The sequence below is a fragment of the Symphodus melops genome, assembly GCF_947650265.1.
Source record: "Symphodus melops genome assembly, chromosome: 16".
In the NCBI taxonomy this organism is placed as follows: Eukaryota; Metazoa; Chordata; class Actinopteri; order Labriformes; family Labridae; genus Symphodus; species Symphodus melops.
The window spans coordinates 21,901,894-21,919,659 of NC_136706.1; the positions used below are offsets into that span (position 1 = coordinate 21,901,894).

General features: G+C 44.7%; 2 protein-coding genes across 4 annotated transcripts in view; both read right to left on the reverse strand.

Annotated features, from left to right (window-relative positions):
• Positions 1-17,766, reverse strand: part of sowahb (sosondowah ankyrin repeat domain family member B) — a 236,346-nt gene that overhangs the window by 181,701 nt on the left and 36,879 nt on the right. The gene's annotated exons all lie outside the window — the stretch shown is intronic.
• fech (ferrochelatase) lies at positions 1,605-17,650 on the reverse strand. Of its 2 annotated transcripts, none has more exons than XM_079365244.1 (11): positions 17,504-17,650; positions 14,914-14,998; positions 13,267-13,386; positions 11,540-11,688; positions 10,856-10,990; positions 10,270-10,376; positions 9,863-9,961; positions 9,614-9,721; positions 8,510-8,674; positions 8,090-8,149; positions 1,605-6,300 (listed from the first exon to the last, which is right to left on the reverse strand). In XM_079365244.1, the coding sequence occupies exons 3-11, from the start codon at positions 13,362-13,364 to the stop codon at positions 6,163-6,165; spliced, it is 1,059 nt and encodes a 352-aa protein (XP_079221370.1). In that variant the 5' UTR covers positions 13,365-13,386; positions 14,914-14,998; positions 17,504-17,650; the 3' UTR covers positions 1,605-6,162. The 2 variants fall into 2 exon arrangements, with proteins under 2 accessions (XP_079221370.1, XP_079221369.1); XM_079365243.1 differs by lacking the exon at positions 17,504-17,650 and adding an exon at positions 16,511-16,756.

The following is a 17,766-nucleotide window of genomic DNA, read 5'->3' on the forward strand; positions in this document are numbered from 1 at the left end:
AATAAGCAACGTATACGATATTTTTCTTCATAATTTGTGCTGTTTGTGTTGCACCAGCTCCTGGAGTTATTTCAACCCAAGACAGGTGAGAAGAGAGGAAGGAAAGGAGGCAAGGCGAGGCCTGAGGAAACGTGTGAAAAGGAGGGATTTAAAGAGAATGATAAGAAAGGTCAGAGGGAAAGGAGGAAGACATCCGTTGATCGTGCACAGAGGAGAAATCAGAAGTTAAAAGAGAGATGAGGCAAAATAAAGAGGCGAAAAATAAAATTTAAGGAGAAGAAAGTAGAGGTGAAACAGGAGAAATTAGGAGAAAACAAAAGGTGAGGAGGGATGAGAGGAAGAGCAGACGGAAGAGATGAAAGGAGAAAAGGAGGTCAGGGAGGTGGACAAGACAAAAGAGAAGGTAAGGGGAAAATAAAATGAAAGGAGAGATTGTAGCTGGCTCAGATGCAGGGAGGGGGGGAGAGAAAGAGGGGGAGGAGGCGCCCAGCCTGGCGCCCTCAGGGGTTATTGGGTCGTGGACAGCCAATCTCTCTCAGCTTAATCAACAGCAGCAGAGGTGATTGCAACACCGCAGGGGACTGCCAGGAAAAAAAGATGGAGGGAAGGGGGGGGGAGGAGGAGGAGAGGGGAGAGAAAGAGATAGGAATGAATGGGAAGGAGGGGGGAGGGCCGGAAGATGAGGAGAAGATTGGAAAAGGAGGAAAAATGGGGGTGAGGATAGGGAGGGAGGACAGCAGATTGGAAAAGATAAGAGGGAGAGAAAGGTGAGGAGGAAAAAGAGGGAGGGAGGGAGGGAGGATAGGTGAAAGGGAAACATGGGACAAACTGAGGAGACTTCGTAGCCGTTTGTCAGGAGGCGTCACTTCAGCTTAACCTCGGAAAAAAAAAGCATTGTCCGTGTCGTTTTCTTTGTTTAGAATATGTGAGCGAGATGAACTATGAGACGAGTTAGCACCCATTCCAGTCACCGTAACTCCTCCTCTTTGCCTGCTTCTCATTTCGCCAGAAGCTGGGATTATGTCTGCATTACCAACATGGCGACTGCAACCGCCGGGCTATCGTAGAAATGTCTCTGAGACTACTGCTGCGTTCACGTGCTGCTCGGATGGGCCAAGTTGGGAAGTCGTTCTTCCGACCTCGATGTGTTCACAAGATTTCACTCTGTAAAGTCGGAATGCAAAAAAACTGTGTTGATGCCACGAAGACAATCAGGAAGTGTTAAATTATATTTGAGCAAAAAGTTACAAGGCCCCATGTGATGATGATTCTGACGTCAAATCTTCAAATTTGTTCGAGTTGTTCTGACTGAGCAGGTTTTTCCGAAGTGTCAGATGCCGCATGAATGCAGCATACTGAACGTCCATATTTTATACAGACTCTTAAGAAGCTCTACATCATTCTCCCTGTTCAGTTATTTTGATTTTAAATCAACCTCTGAAAGGACTGTTTGAAAGTGACAAGTTGCATATTTTTGCTTTAGATTGCAGGCGTATTTATAATTGTTATGTGCAGGCAACATTTAGCAACATTCAGGTACATTTAGCAGAAGAGACAAAAGCTGGACCATGTTAAGTTTTTCCACAAAGAAAACCCACAAATACTTTGAGTCGCAAATTGTTTTATTTTAGAGGAAGACTGGTTATGCGTTATCCCACTGTAAACACAGTGACTCTCACATATTTTTAAAAAAAGAAGTCAAACAGTGGAGATCGATGGTTGGTGTGGAACATTAAAAAAAACCCCATTAATAAATAAATCCAAGAAAAAATAATAATAAAACAAACGTGAAGTATGCAGAGACAGAAAAAAAGCTTCAGCGACTTTGTAGTATGTACAAACTGAGTTCAATTCTAAACACACACACACACACAGGATTCTTACATGTTGTTGTAAAACTGACACACAGAATAACCAATAAATAAATAAACCAGAAAAACCCGCCCATCGCAGGCATTAACATGTCCTCCTGCTGTGAGCTAAACATGAAGTCATCCCTGAACTAATTTTTAACTTTTAAATGTAGAAAAGGGAGCGTTTTGATTTTGGAGGAACGACTTTTTTTTCTTCTTCTTACAAGTACAGAAACATACAATTTAAAGGTGACATATTCTCCTCCCCTTCAGGTGAAATAAGTGTCAGAGCTCCTCTTCAACATGTGTGTGAAGTGTCTTGTTGTAAATCCACTGATCCTGTATTTGATCATGTCTATAAACCCCTCTATTTCAGCCCTGCTCAGAACAGGCTGTTTCTGTGTCTGTAGCTTTAAATATGTAAATGAGCTGTGTCTGACCACGCCCCCTCTCTGGAAGGGCTCGGGTGTACTCGCTGCTTTCTGGCTCCATGTCCTATTGTTTACGGTGAGAAGGCAGACTCAGAGGGCAGAACAAACACCTAGCTGTGGGAGTGTCACCCACCTGGGGGAGGGTCTACTGCCCTTTGTGATGTCATGAAGGGAAAATCTCCAAACAGCCTGTTTGAGCACACATTTTCTGAAAAGTGGAGCAGGCAGAAGACGGAGAGGATGGACTGTTCTCATCATTAGGGGGGTTTGTAGACGGACTGGAGACACACATCAGAGTTAGAGAAACACGGTGAAGAGGACTTTGAATAATATCGGACCTTTAAAGTTTATTCTGGCTTGATTCATAAAAACCTGTAAGACTTGCCAACCCAAATTAGAGAAACATTTTTTAAACTTTATTTCCTCGAAAAAAAATCAAAATATTCCCTTTTCAAGTCCGTGGAAGAGTTTTGAAATAACGCTGGAAGAAGCAACCGTACCCCTTTAAAACAACTGTACAACTCATGTCAAACATTTTTTGGAAAGTTTAAATGCTTGTAGGAGGTTTGATGAGGCTACACATGAAGTCTTCAAGCTTCACATTCACATGGGGATGTTTAGCTGGCATTCAAAAGCTCGATACAGATTGCCTGTTCAAGGCACGATATTTCGTCCCCGTGACTTCCTGCCCTGACCGTGAATGTCACAGAGGCTTACTCCCACCTTGGTACCGCTATCGGAGGTAGCAACAGAGACGTTACAAGGGGCAATACAATGAAATCACAGACTGGGACACCCATATCACGCCTTTGCAGAATCAGTACGAAAGCACAAAGAAGTTATAACGGTGGATCCTTCTTACAGTGCGTGTTGTGGAAACGTAATCTCGAAAAAGGCAACAACGTCCAACAGCACCAAAATTAACTAACTAGTACCGCACATGCTCTCCGTGCCGCCATGACGGAAGGATGAGCTGAACGTTAGCAACACGTTTAAAACTTCTTTATGTCATCAAGACGACACAAACACGAGTCTGCAGTCATATTTATGCTGCTTTTATGGAGTTGGAACAACTTCAGCGTCACAACATCGAGAAGTGCATCAGTGGCGAAGGTTTTTTTTACTTTCTGTCCTTTGCAGGATTATTCGTCTTTATTGACCTCGGGTCGGTTATGTGTGGACGAGTGACTTTTCCGAGGTTGGTTTCTGGGATCACAACATGAACTAGCGGCGCACGAGTTTCTCTTAGGCCCCGTTTACACGGAGACGCTGTGACAGTAAGACGAAACAGTTGAGTATCGGATTGGCCTTTCGTTCTCACGGCGTCGGTGTTTCACGGGGGTGAAAACGCAAGCTTTTGAATTCGACCTCCAGAGTGGAACGAAACGAATACGGGGGGGGCGTATCGCAGCCATGTGAACGAACCGGAGCGGACTCTCTGGCTGCGATGACCTCACCACACCTCCCCCCCATACATGTGGACATGCGCAGTAGTCGAGAACAAAAATAAACAACAATGGCGGCGGATACGCTTGTGCTATGTGCTTCAGCAGCTATTCACGTTGTATAAACAGAACCTTCATATGATACATCGTGTATGTCGCCGCCGAAAGAGCATCGAACACTTGCGGCAAATAGTTGGGAGAACTAGCCGCTAAAGAGGATGTTGTGGAGGAAGTGGTTGTTCTGGTGAGTGTTGTAAAGTTCCACTGCCCACTACTGGCCGGCCGTGAGAACTCGAATCCGGAGTGGAGTCGTTTGGATGCGTTTCTGTCACAGCGTCTCCGTGTAAACGGGGCCTTAGCCTGACCAATTTTAAAGACCTGTATCCTTCTGGCCTCCTCAAGCTACCTGAGGATTAACGGGGCCCAGGAGAAACCTCCCTGATGAAGGGAAGCTTCTTCGTTTAGCTTCGTTCTGAACGCCTCAGTCAGGACCTTTGTCGTCACAGCAGACCTGATCTGGAGGATCCTGTCAATATTCGTCTAACAATAAACAACAACAAAAAAAAAAACATGGAGACACATTAGTCCAGTTTTTCTAGTTAGCCAGTGTTAAAGGCACATTATCGTTACCAAAAAAAAAAAAAAAAACAGGACTAAAAGAGTGAAGGAAAAGCAGGATCAGACGTCACAAGTTACCCGTTTAAACGGGTCACAATAGATATTTACACATTGTTAGGGAGTCGCATTAAAAACCAACAGGACGTGAGATCGGATCAAAGCTCCGACGTTGAAGCATTGAGGTGTAGCACCTGACAGTGAAACTTTGTTAGCCATCAATGGAACAGTTCTCACATTAAGTTACTGCAATGTGATCGAGGAGGTCTGAGAGTAGAACGAAGAACAGAATCGCTCAGAAGTTATGAAAACGAGGTCGACACCTGACGTCTACTTAAAACTCTGCTACTTCAAAATGTCCGCCTCACTGAACCTTTATGAGGTTTTCTTTCTTTTTTTTTTTGCTTTCTGTGCAGCTAAACAAAGAAGAAGAAGAAGAAGTGAGTGGAATATCTTTGTCAGCGCGCACACAGTGATGGAACTTAAAAAGGCGTCGCTCAATGTTTTACACAGTCAAAAATGTGGTTTGAGGTGAACCATGGTGTCGGCGTCTAAACAGGGAAAAACAAAGAGTATAAAAATAAACATGTTGATGAATCTGTCTAAGCACACGATAACACGCCCCCTTTGTAACATGTTCTCCAGACTACAGTCGGGGTTTTATTGAAGAAATCACAGATTTTCTCTGAGTTCTGCACAGCACCGACATAGAAAAGATGTTTGATAAAAAACAATGACTCGCCTGTCAACAAACTGCTGAAGTCAATAACCTAAAGAAGCTGTGCATTCCTGCCATCAAACAGTCAAGAAGCAGCATTTTAAGGAGAACTAACCTCCTCCAATCACATTGCAGGGATTGCAGCAGGATGGCAAATGCTGGTTGGCCAATGGCTTGAAGCGAAAGGTTAGAGAGGTGGAGGCTGGAAAGACCAGCCCCTCACCTCTGTGATGTCATCATCGGCAGTACAGCCGACTGGTTTTAATAAGTGCCAGCAGCAGGAGCAACAGGGTTTCTGTAGGGCTTTTACAGGGGCTTAGTGAAAGCAACGTAAGCAAGGGAGCCATATTAAAAAAATAAAACTTGTGTGAAGCGTCTTTTTCCTGAAGCTTTGATTCAACGTGGCCCGTTCCTGCAGAGCTTCAGTTCATCGACTTTTACCAAATCGTTTCTGCAAATTCTACCAGGCTGTGTTGTGTGCTAGCTCAGAGGTAATCTTTTTGTAAATGTGATTTTTTAATTTTTTTTGCTTTAACTTTATCAATCAAGTCAGTTTTAGTTTTATTTAATTGATATTCATTTTTACGTTCCCACAAAATTCCTCAAATAGGCCAATTTTCTTCTCCTCCACACAATCTGTGACATCACCAGCGCCTCTTTATAAAGTTGAGATGTTTTCCACTTGAGCGCTCGGAGCAGCCGCACAAAGAAGCGCGGAACGCTCGGAAAATAAACGCTGGGAGCTGCGCTGAAAAAAGACGCTTAGTGGACACGGGGTCGGAGACTTTCCTGCCTCTTAGGGCCGAGTGGTGCCAACATTGATGACCTCTCCGTCCGTCTCAGGACGCTGACAGTTTCTCTGAATGTCAGTCAAAAGTAATTACAACTAAAGGTTTACAGACTCGCTGTGGTGACGTTTCTCCACGGCGACATGAAGGTCGGATAAACAGGAATTTGCAGAAACAATTTGGACAGTTCCTTGTAAGAGATGTAATTTCTGGAGAGACTGTGTGCGCTTACTGGTGTGTTTGAGTCTTCAGTTTAGTCAGCAAGGCCTTAAGAGAGTGTGTGTGTGTGTGTGTGTGTGTGTGTGTGTGTTTCTATGAGAGCGTCTGGTTGGCGAAGAAGGCCTTGGTTTCTCCACAGGTGGGGTTGGTGCACAGCGGGCAGCGGAGGGTCAGCTGGCGGGAACACGGCTGGTTGGACTTCAGGTGGGACTGGACCAGGTCTGCCAGAGCCTGAACGAGAAGAACATCACACAACGTCAACACTGAGACAGACGGCAGCCGGGGACACGGTGAGCTGTGAGAGACACGTGGCCGCTTGCTGCTGATGTGCTTTCATAGCGTTTCACGGCGTGTTTGCTCGAGCCTGAATGATGGACAGAAGGCGTGATGTCATAGTAACCGAAGACCAGTCGACTCCTGATTGGCTGTGGCTGCTCCAAAGAAACTCTGAACTTTCTACCGGGACAGACGACTGTGCTGACTGATGTCGGCTCAGGTCTTCGGTTTTGATTTATGACTGTCGTCAAACGATGCAGTTTGAAAAGGAGCCGCAGCTCGAGAACAATGTGTTGATATTGTGGAGTCACTGAAGGCGTTATGGAGACAGTTCAGAAGAAGGAGCACGCTGACCGGCTCGTCGACCACAATGTCCACTTTGTATCGTTAGCTGATAACACCGTGTTAACGCCACGCTTGAAAATCACGTGACAACATCTCCACGGACAGAACTCAGATTTCATGACACAAAAAGCTGCTCATAAAGAGTTACAGCTGAAACGTCAGCCATGTTGGATTTTCTGAGACTTTTACAGAGTTTCTGAATTCAGACTTCAGGAGGGCGTTCCTGACGACGTATCGGGACTTGCTGCGCTAAATTTCCAACTTCCCAGATCGAAATGGGACGCACCATAAAGCCATGTTTGTGTTTTCTTCACCGCGATCAAATAAAAGCAGTAATTCATGAATGTGTTAAAGATGAGGGAAACACATGATGTTCGATTGTTGTTGATCAAAGATCCCAACGTGAACTCGTCTCTGCAGATTAAATTATGTCCAATGTCTTTTTTTTCTTCCAGCTTGCAGACGGCAGCAGACTGATGCAGCTCAGTGAGAAACTCAAACTACACCGAGGAAACCATCCTTCAGTAACTACCAACTAATCATCCTCTGGATATTGATTTGTACACGTACACACACACACACACACACACACACACACACTCTCAGAGAGCTGGCGAGGGGTCTCTGAGCGCGGCGGGTTTGACCAGCCAGCCAGCCGGGCGGTTCAGTTCTACTGTAGTCAGCTCTAAAGGTTCCCATTGATCTGCCCCCTTCCTTTAATAAACCCTACACACACACACACACACACACACACACACACACACACACACAGAGCTGTTACAGCTGGAGGAGTTGCCTGTTGTATGAAAGGTTGCAGGGTTGAGGATGAAGGAGAGGAGAGCGGTGGAATGGGAAAGGAAGGAGGGATGAAAGGACACAAGGGAGAGACAGCGGTAAGGAAACAAGGAAGGAAGGAGGAATCCATGTAGTGACCAAAGCCTGACTTTTCTTCCTTTTGAATTTCACAATAATTTCATCTTCGTTTGCTGTTTGTATTGTTCAGAGTTCAAAATCTGCGTCAGTAAAAACCTAATTTCAGCTTTTGTCTGAAACGTTGATTTCATGTACTGTCCCTTTAAAGCCCCCAATTCCACATTTGATTGGCCAGCCCTCTGGAAGCCTTCCGTGGGGGGCAGAACGCTGCAGGGCTACCAGGGGAGGAGTGATCTCCAGAGCCAACGGAAGAGGATTCAACAGCCTACAAGACGTGAAGCCGTCCAAATTCTGGGTTTCATATCAGGCATCCATCGCGTGCTTTACAGAGCAAGCAGTTTAGCGCCCCCTGCAGACGTCCAGCATTGTGACTTTTAACACAGGGTTCAGGATAATAGGTCAACTTTAACAGAATTGGTTCAGCCGGCAGTAAACACAAATATGATCCAGCTGGGTGTGAACTCACCTTCATGAAAAGAGGGTTTCCATTCAGCGACTCTGCTCTCCTCAGGTTCTCCGCCCCACACTGCACACGGAGACAAAGTCAAACGAGTCAAACATGTAAACTGGTAAAGTGGAAAAAGAAGAAAAAGGGACCCACAGAGGTAATTCATAAACAACTTCAGTAATAAATATCGTTAGAGGTTGAAGATGTGAAAGCGTTTGTCATCCTGTGGGTTCAGAACGAGCATTTTTTATTTTTTATCGATATTTAAACATGTTGAAAACTTAAATCAGTAAAGAGGGAACCCTCCACCTGTCCAACAGGGGGCGCGAACATCGACTGAAAGTTCCTCACAGGATCTTTAACGTTGGAGGGAAATGACGGACGACTCGATAAAGTGAGCTCAGTGAACATTAAAAAGACAAAGCTGCCTCCTCTCACCTCCTCCCCCAGCACCTGACCGTACTCGATGTCCAGCTCGTGTAACGTCTCGATGTGGTCCGAGGTGAAGGCGATGGGAACCAGCAGCAGGTTCTTCTTCCCTCGTTCGCACAGACCTTTGATGACGTCGTCCGTCTGGGGGCCGAGCCACGCCATGGGGCCCACCTGAAGAACCGACACACAGGGCCGATTGTTACAGACAGAACAAAGCCTTTCTGATCCAACCCGTGGAACCAGCCCAAAGTCTCAGCTCGGCTCTCATCCAGGAGAGAGGACGCATTAATGAAAGTAAAGAAACTTAAACTACACTTCTCGTTACAGAAAAGCCGTCAACACTTCCCGAGCAGCTGATTGGCTGTGAGATGTACTCATGTGATGTTTGCCTTTGTGACCTGACGACTGAAAGCAGCTTTAATATTAGATGGACGAGTGGCTCCACCTTGTGGTGATGTTTGTTACAGCAGCACGGATAAGAGAGGGATTCTCCTGATTAAACAGGAAGCTGCTCTGAAAACTGTTTATGGGTGAAATCACAAAGTTAAACAAACTACTGAAAGCCGTTTACACAGTGTAGTAAACTGATCTGTCAGGCTGCAGTGATTTTATGATAACTTGGCAAAAGAAATACAACTAACCTCCTCACTACCCACGCTCCAAAACACCAGGAAGTGGACTTCACATGTCACGTCATTGACATTTACAGAGTGAAATAAAAACATTCAAAAGAAAAAAGTTAATAACTGAAGATGATGGAAAAAAATAAAAGAAACACCAAAAATGTTTTCGATAGGAGGGAACTCTGTTAAAACGAATGCACAACCAGGAGCAGGAAATGATGTCATCTTTAGTCCTGTAGCTCCTGAGTCTCATAAAGCCAAGCCTGCAAGATGGCGACAGCGCGGCATCCTTCTTCTTTTCTTTCGTGCATCAACCACGGAGCTCCCGCCGGCTCGATTCTTTAATTCTTCACCACTGAGGTCGACGTCTCTCTTTGCCTCAATCATCGATTATTTATACTCCTTTTTCTTGTGTTGCTTCTTCATACTTTTTCATGTTGTGTGTGTGTGTGCGTGTGCGTGTGTGTGTGTGTGTGTGCGTGCTCACCCTGGACTGCCACACCAGTCTGTAAGGATTACAGTGTCCCAGTCTCTCCATGACTCTCTGAACTGTGGCTCCGACCTCCTGAGGATACGGGTCTCCTCTGTTCACAACCTGAAACACAAACACGCTTCAAATGAAAACCAGAACGCTGCTCGTACTCGAGGCGAGGCATCGGCGAGTCATGGAACGCCATGACCAGCACGTGTTCAGCAGGCAGCGGTAAGAGTGTGTGCAGGCGCTCGGGGAACTTACAGCCATGGGGAGCGAGTGTGCCGAGAACAGAATGACCACGTCGTCTCTCTTGTCTTCTGGAAACTTCAGCAGCTCGTTACTGACGTGTTCTGCAAAACACTGAACACACACACACACACACACACGCGCACACACACACTTTAATTTTCCACAGCTCCTCCACGCTTCCCACCAGGGAGTCAAGATGCTGCGGTCTAAAAAAAAAAAATACTTCTTGGTTGCTGTGATAGCCAAACATGGTCACTCCAAGCTCATTAGTTGCCATGACGACTACTAGCCTTTGTCAATTTAGTTTCACAAAACCTAATGTGAACTTTGCTTATACCTTAAGGACATGTGTGTGTGTGTGTGTGTGTGTGTGTGTGTGTGTGTGTGTGTGTGTGTGTGTGTGTGTGTGTGTGTCTCACCTCCACCAGCAGAGGGTGTGTGGGCCATCGGTCGATGACGCTCCAGTTCATTTTCGGCGTCTCCCCTCTGTTGCTGTAGTAACGGTAGATGGCGTTCAGACTGCTGCCTGTGTGGACATCAGTCAAACACATTAATACGTCATATGTCTCTGCACAGCGTCTCCACCTGCTTTGTTTTTTATTCATGTAGCATTCGTGTCTGTTGCATGAACACAGCCGGGGCTGACTTTGAAAACAGCTGACAGGAGAACAACACTGAAGATTAATTGAATCAACAAGAGGAGGATGAAGAGTCTGTAAACTCCTCCACACACTCAGACATCCTGTTCTGCACATTCAGCTTCTGCTCACTTCTCCTTTCCAAGAACTTGTTGATTGTTTTCACTCCTTTCTGACTTTTCTCTGAACTACAATCTGAACAATCTGGGAACACCCTGAAACTGCTCTCTGTGTTTCTATGCAGCTTTATCAGGGGGGCAACAGGCGCAACAGGCGCAACAGTGCGTCCGGGTGTGGCAACACCAACGGGCTGAGAAAAACAGTGTGAGGCCTCCGAGCAGCCTGAGGGCAGACAGATATGGGTCACCTGTGGTGGAGCAGCTGTACTGAGGATACTGTGTGAAGGCCACAGCTCGCTCCACTCCGTCTTTCTCCATCTCCTCGATGGCTTCCTCCGTCAGCGGGTGAACATACCGGAAACCGATGTAGAACTTGTGAGGCGCTGGAGAGAGAGATTTATAATGATCATATCATAATAATTTTTAATACATATTCTTATATACAGTATATATATTTATTTATTTTTATTATTATTTTATTTTATTTGTTGTATTTAGAAAAAAAAACAACGTAAACGTGCAAACCTCGGCTTGTCAAGTAATTCATCTGAAGATATAAAACAAAGTTTGATGAAATTATAATTATTTAATTTTTCTCTCTTGTATTTTAAAAAACAAACAAAACAAGGTTCACCTGCACAGCTCTGTTTGTTAAATATTGAATCGTTGTTTATTCTTATATTGCGCGGGATTTTGTGTTTTCTTTTTATTAAGCTTTAGCAACGTTGATGTTTTCAATGCTCATGAAGCTCTTTGAATTGAGAGAGATTCATTCCTGACGTTTGCTGAACAGTCCGGATCAGGTGAGCAGATGTGGATCTGATCAGCTGTTGTGTCAGTGAGGTGTGAGCAGGCGTGTGCAGACACACCCTCACTATCTGAGCGTCGCACACGCTGCTCTGCTAACTGACCAGCAGCACACGAAGCCTCACCCGTCTCAGGACTCATCTCGTCCAGCAGCTTCACCATCCCCTCGCCCTGCATGGAGGTCCAGTGTTTGATGGGCGAGCCTCCTCCGATCTTACTGTACTGCTCCTGGATCTTTGGCGTGCGACGCTTGGCGATGAACGGGCCGAGCGTACTGCGGAGCGAAGGAAGGATGCGTTAACTCCTGAGGTTTAGTGACGGCAGATTCACATGAACACAGATCAGCGAGAGAAGAGATGACGTCATCATGACAGTGAAAACAAACGCACAGACTAAGATTTTCACTAGAAGTTTCCATGAAGTCAAAGATTTCATGTCTTTACATTTGTACATGATAACGTGCGTCACGTGGATGAAAGGCAGTTTACAGATCAGCGTCAGGATTCCTCCTCTGGACGCCGTCATAAACTATCATTGCACGCCGTCCTACAGCTGTAGACATGTCTCACTCTTTGAAATAAACGATGGAGCGTCCAGAGGCTGGAGGTCCGACCTGTGGCTCCTTACCCACAAATCATTTCTGTCCACTGTCCTGTCTCCAAAATAAAAGCATAAAAAGCCCCAAAATAAACTTTAAAAAAAATAAATAATGCAACACAAGTCTAAACGCTTTACAAAACTGGTTCCACATGTCATTCAGGGAGAAATGCACAGGAAATGTTTGATATCTTCTGATCCATCTTAAATCAATAATATCCTTACTGTCATGTTCAAATACTTTTAAAAAGTAATGAAGCTTTAAGAAAAGAAAAAATCTTTGTGTGTGAGACTTTAGGGGCTTTTGGCCTCAAAGTGGACACTTGGGGAATTACAGTTTTTCTTTTTCTTTTTGCATTTCTGCATTGTGAAACAACAGCTGTGCTCTTTAATAGTTCCTGTTAAACAACCGTCAAAATAAAAGCTTTGATGAAATCCTAACCTCCTTATTGTTTGGTGCAGTCTGGACAGAAGAAAACGTGAGGGGAAGATAAACGTGTGCGGTTACAAGATGAGCTGAAAAACTAATCTATGTGTGAAAATGCTGAGCGAGATTGGTGATGGTCATCCTTCACGTGTGTTATGGAAAATTTTACTCCATTTGTACAACGAAGGTCTCATAGAATCCGTCATATAAAATGTATCTGAAATACCTTAGAATACTACATGCACAGCCTATCGGGTGTTTTGTTTCCCATCATTTCGTTCCCTCTATTCTGTTTCTCACACTCTGTACATGTGGGAAGAGTCACCCAGGCTCCTTCTCAGCCTTGGGAGATGGTAAATAGTCATGTAGTCTCTTTTCTCACACTAGGGGATAGATGGTGCCCTGCCAGGTGGGCAGTGGCTCTATGTGGCGTGATGGGGGAGTGATCTGTGTAGTGTGATGGAAATGTATAAGTTTACATGTTTGCCTTTTCTCTGGGCCTCTTTCTCTCCTCACCGTGTGAGAGAGGGGTCTTCGAACGCTCATCTTGCCTTCGAATAAATGTTCAGACCAGATCGATCTTGGGGTTCTTTTCTGAATAGATCTTCTCACTCTTTATCTTCACTCTTTGGTAATGGGACAAATTCCACAACACGTGAAAGAGGAAACACTTTGTTCACAGTCACCTCTTGTGAAACAGGCAGAAGAGCCGCAGAGCGCTCTGTCAGCAAACCACCTTCACCATCCGCCGACCCCGAGGACTTCTAAAAGAGTGTGTGTGTGTGTGTGTGTGTGTGTGTGTGTGTGTGTGTGTGTGTGTGTGTATACTTCTGAACAGGAAGTTTCATCAGGTCTGTGTCCATGAAGAGCCGCAGCAGGAAGTCGTGAACGTCTTCTAGTTTCTCCGGTCCTCCCATGTTGAGCATCAAGATTCCCGTCTTCGGTTTCCTGAACACAAAAAGAGATCAATAAGACAAAAGATGAACATATTAATCTACAACAATATATTTATTTCTTCACAGGACTCTTTGTAAACATGTTTGTAATGTTTATTTTGTGTTTCGTTGCTCCCACCCGCTGCAGCTCTGAATTTAAATAAACAATGGGACAGATCCAATCTCATATCAGTTTCCATGACGACAGAATTATCATATCAGAGACCAATCAAGCGTGTTGGACTCATCAACTGAACTGTGTCCACAGATTGTCTCCATGACGACGATCAGACCAGACGAAACGGCTCAAAAATTAAAAAAACGTTAACGCTTCAGTTTGAAAGCTTTAATTTGAAAAACCTGAAACCTTGTTGCTGCTTCCTGTTTGAATGTGAAGTTCAGAGACTTTTCTTCACAATCATTTGTGTGTTTTTTTCTGGGCGTGGAACCGGAGGGTTGCCGGTTCAAGTTCAAGTCCCGATGCGGACGTTGGTCTGGTAGCTGGAGAGCTTCTCGAGCACTGATGAGGTGCCTTTGAGCAAGGCACTGAACCCTGCAGCGCGGAGAAGGTGTTGAAGAACCCTGTTGGTCCGTCAGATAGAGTTTGCAGTCCTGCTCTCTGTGATGACGCTAGCTGGAGAAGCTAAGAGATATGAAACGTTTGGAGCCATGGCGGCGGTGATTATGCTGAACACATGATCAGGACGAGGTCACGGCCCCTCGCCCGGAGAGTAACGCCACGTGTACGTGTGTTTTTGTTGGACTCTGCAGAGCGAGGATGCTCGGTGTAACGCCTCTGTGTGACGCTCACAGCAGCTCATGTTGTCTATGAAACTCTACAAGTCCCAAATAAGAACTGGCCAACATCAGCACAAGCTGCTGATATTAGCCGGTCAGTGAGTTGTGCACACACGCTCCGTGACCTGAAGTGAGCGCCTGAAGAATGTGCCGTCTCATTCGTCACTTCTGTTTGGCTGCCATCTTCTGATAAGAGACAGCAGAGAGCAGCAGCAGCCTGCTGCCACAGACGGGGCTTCACTGTGCACTTGAACAATCTGCAGATGAAACGACTTCATGCTTGGATTCACTGTTGAGCCAATAGAACATCAAGAGTTCAAGCGTTTCTTTGTTGTTGTGTCAAACTCAACGACTCTTCATTCCCTGCGTGGATGAAGTCCCGCCCTCTCGGCCTCGCTGCTTGTGTTTCAGTTGGTTCGGCTCCTGGGCTCGGCAGCCAATAGGCAGAGTCGAGGAGGACGCCAGTAAAGTGTGTTCACCCGAGTTAATCTGGACTCATCCTCTTTGAGTAGCTCTCTCTCTCTCTCTCTCTCTCTCTCTCTCTCTCTCTCTCTGTCTGTCTCTCTCTCTAGCAGACAAAGAAGGGCAGAGTGACTGTCAGTCACAGACGCTGACCGGCGTCCAAAGGCGCACGCGTGCGTGTGTGCGTGCGTGCGTGTGTGTGCGTGCGTGTGTGTGTGTGCGTGTGTGTGTGTGTGCGTGTGTGTGTGTGTGTGCGTGTGTGTGTGTGTGTGTCCCTCACCTGTTCTCCTGTGTGTCTGGAGTCTGGGCTAAAGCAGCAGCGGTGGATCGTCTCCTTAAACTCAGACTGACGCTGCTCCTGGCGACTGAAAGACGAGAGAGGAGCAGTTATTGTTTTTCATCAGATACATTTGTTCACTTCACACTGCCGACACCCGACCTTAGTGCTGCACTACTTGAAATCAGTCTTGTTTTACTTGATTTCACTTTCAGACTGAATGAATGGAAGCAAACGACTCATCAACATCAGAGAGGAAACTGAACCTTTTTCAGAAAAGATCTCTTTTCTAACGTGTGGTTTTTTTCAGAGGCTTTTTCAGATTCGACGAATGGCTCTTTAATTAATCGAACTTCAGGCACTGCATTGTGGGAAAACTGTGCTCTTCAGAGAGAAGAAGAAGAAGAAGATGTATGTCTGCAGAAGAGCTGGAATCCACAACATATATAGGTTTTTGGACTAATACTAAAAACCTTTGGAGGCTTTAGAGGCAGTGTGTGGGCCGTTCTTCTTGATCTGTTGGCACAAGATGAAAGTGAGCGGGAGTATTGAACAAAATAATTGACTTTATTGGTGCAAGAGGTCAACTTTTACTTTTTTTTTTTTTTAAATTATTCCGCAGACCTCCAAGTTATGGTTCACGGACCCCTGAGGCCCCACTTTAAGAATCACTGGTCTAAGGGATGAATGCAGAAGTACTCTGTAATGACCTCCTCCATGAGGACACGCAGTGACCTTAAACACACTTTGATAACCAGGGCGCACTGGGATCATAAACAGGAAGCAACACAAACATTTACACAGTATTTTTTAGAGGACAACCAGAAGATAACCAGTGTCTGAACTCAATCACAGTAAACACATGTAAACATCTTCTGCAGCCTCAGATTAACTTTCATAACTTGAGCTGCAGTACCCTGAGGCGCCACCAGGGGGGGCGAGCTGTTACACAAGTTCACAACACTGTAATTGTGTAACTCTCGAGACAACGTTAAGCTACGATAGAACCGTGAACGGATAAGGTTACGTGTTGAATCATCTGATCCTTTCTCTCTCTGTTACTTAACAGCACACGTCCTGGATTAGTTTATTACGTAACATTAACATTAAACTCTAATAAACTGTCATGTTGAGGCTGCGTTAAGTCAGCGGAAGTTGCCTAACGGCTAACAGCGGAGCTTCCACAAAGTGCTTGTAAAATAAAAGAAATCAACGATGTTACTTTTTGCAAATGGAGAGTTTTGAATTCGCCATTTGACAAATAATGACAACAAACATAAAACCTAACCGGTTAAAGGGGGAATCAACGGATTACAGTGTCTAAATGTCAATAAAATACACTGTTTAACACGTTAAAGATACAGCGTGAGTTTTATTGTGAAAGTTTAGATAGGAAACTACACGTCTACATCGTGGTAAGCTTTATGATAGTTTACGAAATCATCCCAATGTCAGCGTGTTACTGAGTTTATGTTAACCTTATATTACGCCAAGCAACGCCGACACATTGCGATAACAGTAGTGCACAAACACAACATAAATAATTAAATGACATGCATATAGGTCACTAGGCTAACTTTAGCTGCACAGTCACACTCACATTGAATCAGGCGACCGGCGCTGCCAAGGACAGCCATCATGGTAATTTCCTTCTTTCACAGCCGATAAAAGACTCTCTCCTTGAGGCCAGACTCTTTGTGTTCACAGCGGCTGAATCCACGGGTACCCGGTGTGTATGTGTATATGTGCGTGTGCATGTGTGACTCGCAACGCAGTGAGATTCCTTCAGCTACCACCGGCTGTCTGACAAGTCTACTGTGATATACGATAACGGCAACCGATACACTTCCGGTTTACAGTTTCAAAATAAAAACCATCAATGACGACAGGGTTGTATCAAGCGATCTTTAGATACTTATTTATTGACCTACTTTTTTAAAAATTTAACGTGGACAAAAAGTAAAAGGCAATATCTATCCAGTATTCTGACTTCTCAAAGTATGTATGTATGTATGTATGTATGTATGTATGTATGTATGTATATATGTATGTATTTATGCATTCATACGCAGTCAACGAAGCAGCAGTAGTAATTAGGGGATAAGGAAATGACTGACATATAGCTGCAGGAGCTGGGGATCGAACCCAAGACAATGACACTCTATCAACTAAGCTGCTGAGACCCCAGTGCCATAGTTGCTGTTAAATTTAAATAGGCTTTTAGAGATGACAGGAAGAAGAAGAAGAAGAAGAAGAAAAAAGGAAGCTGTACAGCGAAGATCATAGAAGAGATACAGTTTCATGCTTCGTTCTCAGGTCATGGGGAGCACACGTCTAGACTTTGAATCCATGAGTATGAAGTTTGCAGAAAGGTGTTTAAAACATTTGAGTACAGTCTCAATGAGAGGATTAAAACGTGTCATTAAATGCAACAGAGTTGATCTATGCAGGTGCTTCTATATTTTCAATGTTGTTATTGAAACTCATTTGAGAACTTAGAGGATGTCTCATGTATAGTTATTTCACACATAGCTTTTTATTATTATTTTTTAATCTATTTATATCTACGCCTTATTTTGTAAATACTATTTACCTTATGTAAATACTAGCTGCTGTTTTTTTTATCCTGCACTACGAACCAATGCAACGAAATATCGTTCTTATCTGAACTGTATATTTCAAGTTGAACGATAAAGAAAATCTAAGTCTTAGGACGCTTTTATTACAGAGACATTTTTGTTACATTTCCGGTCGAGAGCGTGGTAACCCTGGTAACCCTGGGTCACTTGACGTGGAGCTGGTGGGTTGGTACGACGTCACAACTACGCTCTTCTGACAGAAAACCCCGCCCTCTAC

Coding starts and splice junctions, on each gene's coding strand:
- fech (XM_079365243.1), bottom strand. CDS start 16,550: ATGATGGCTGTCCTTGGCAGCGCCGGTCGCCTGATTCAAT. Junction 11,689..13,266: donor ATGAAACTTCCTGTTCAGAA/GTATACACACAC, acceptor TTCGCTCCGCAG/TACGCTCGGCCCGTTCATCG. Junction 9,722..9,862: donor CACACTCGCTCCCCATGGCT/GTAAGTTCCCCG, acceptor TTTGTGTTTCAG/GTTGTGAACAGAGGAGACCC.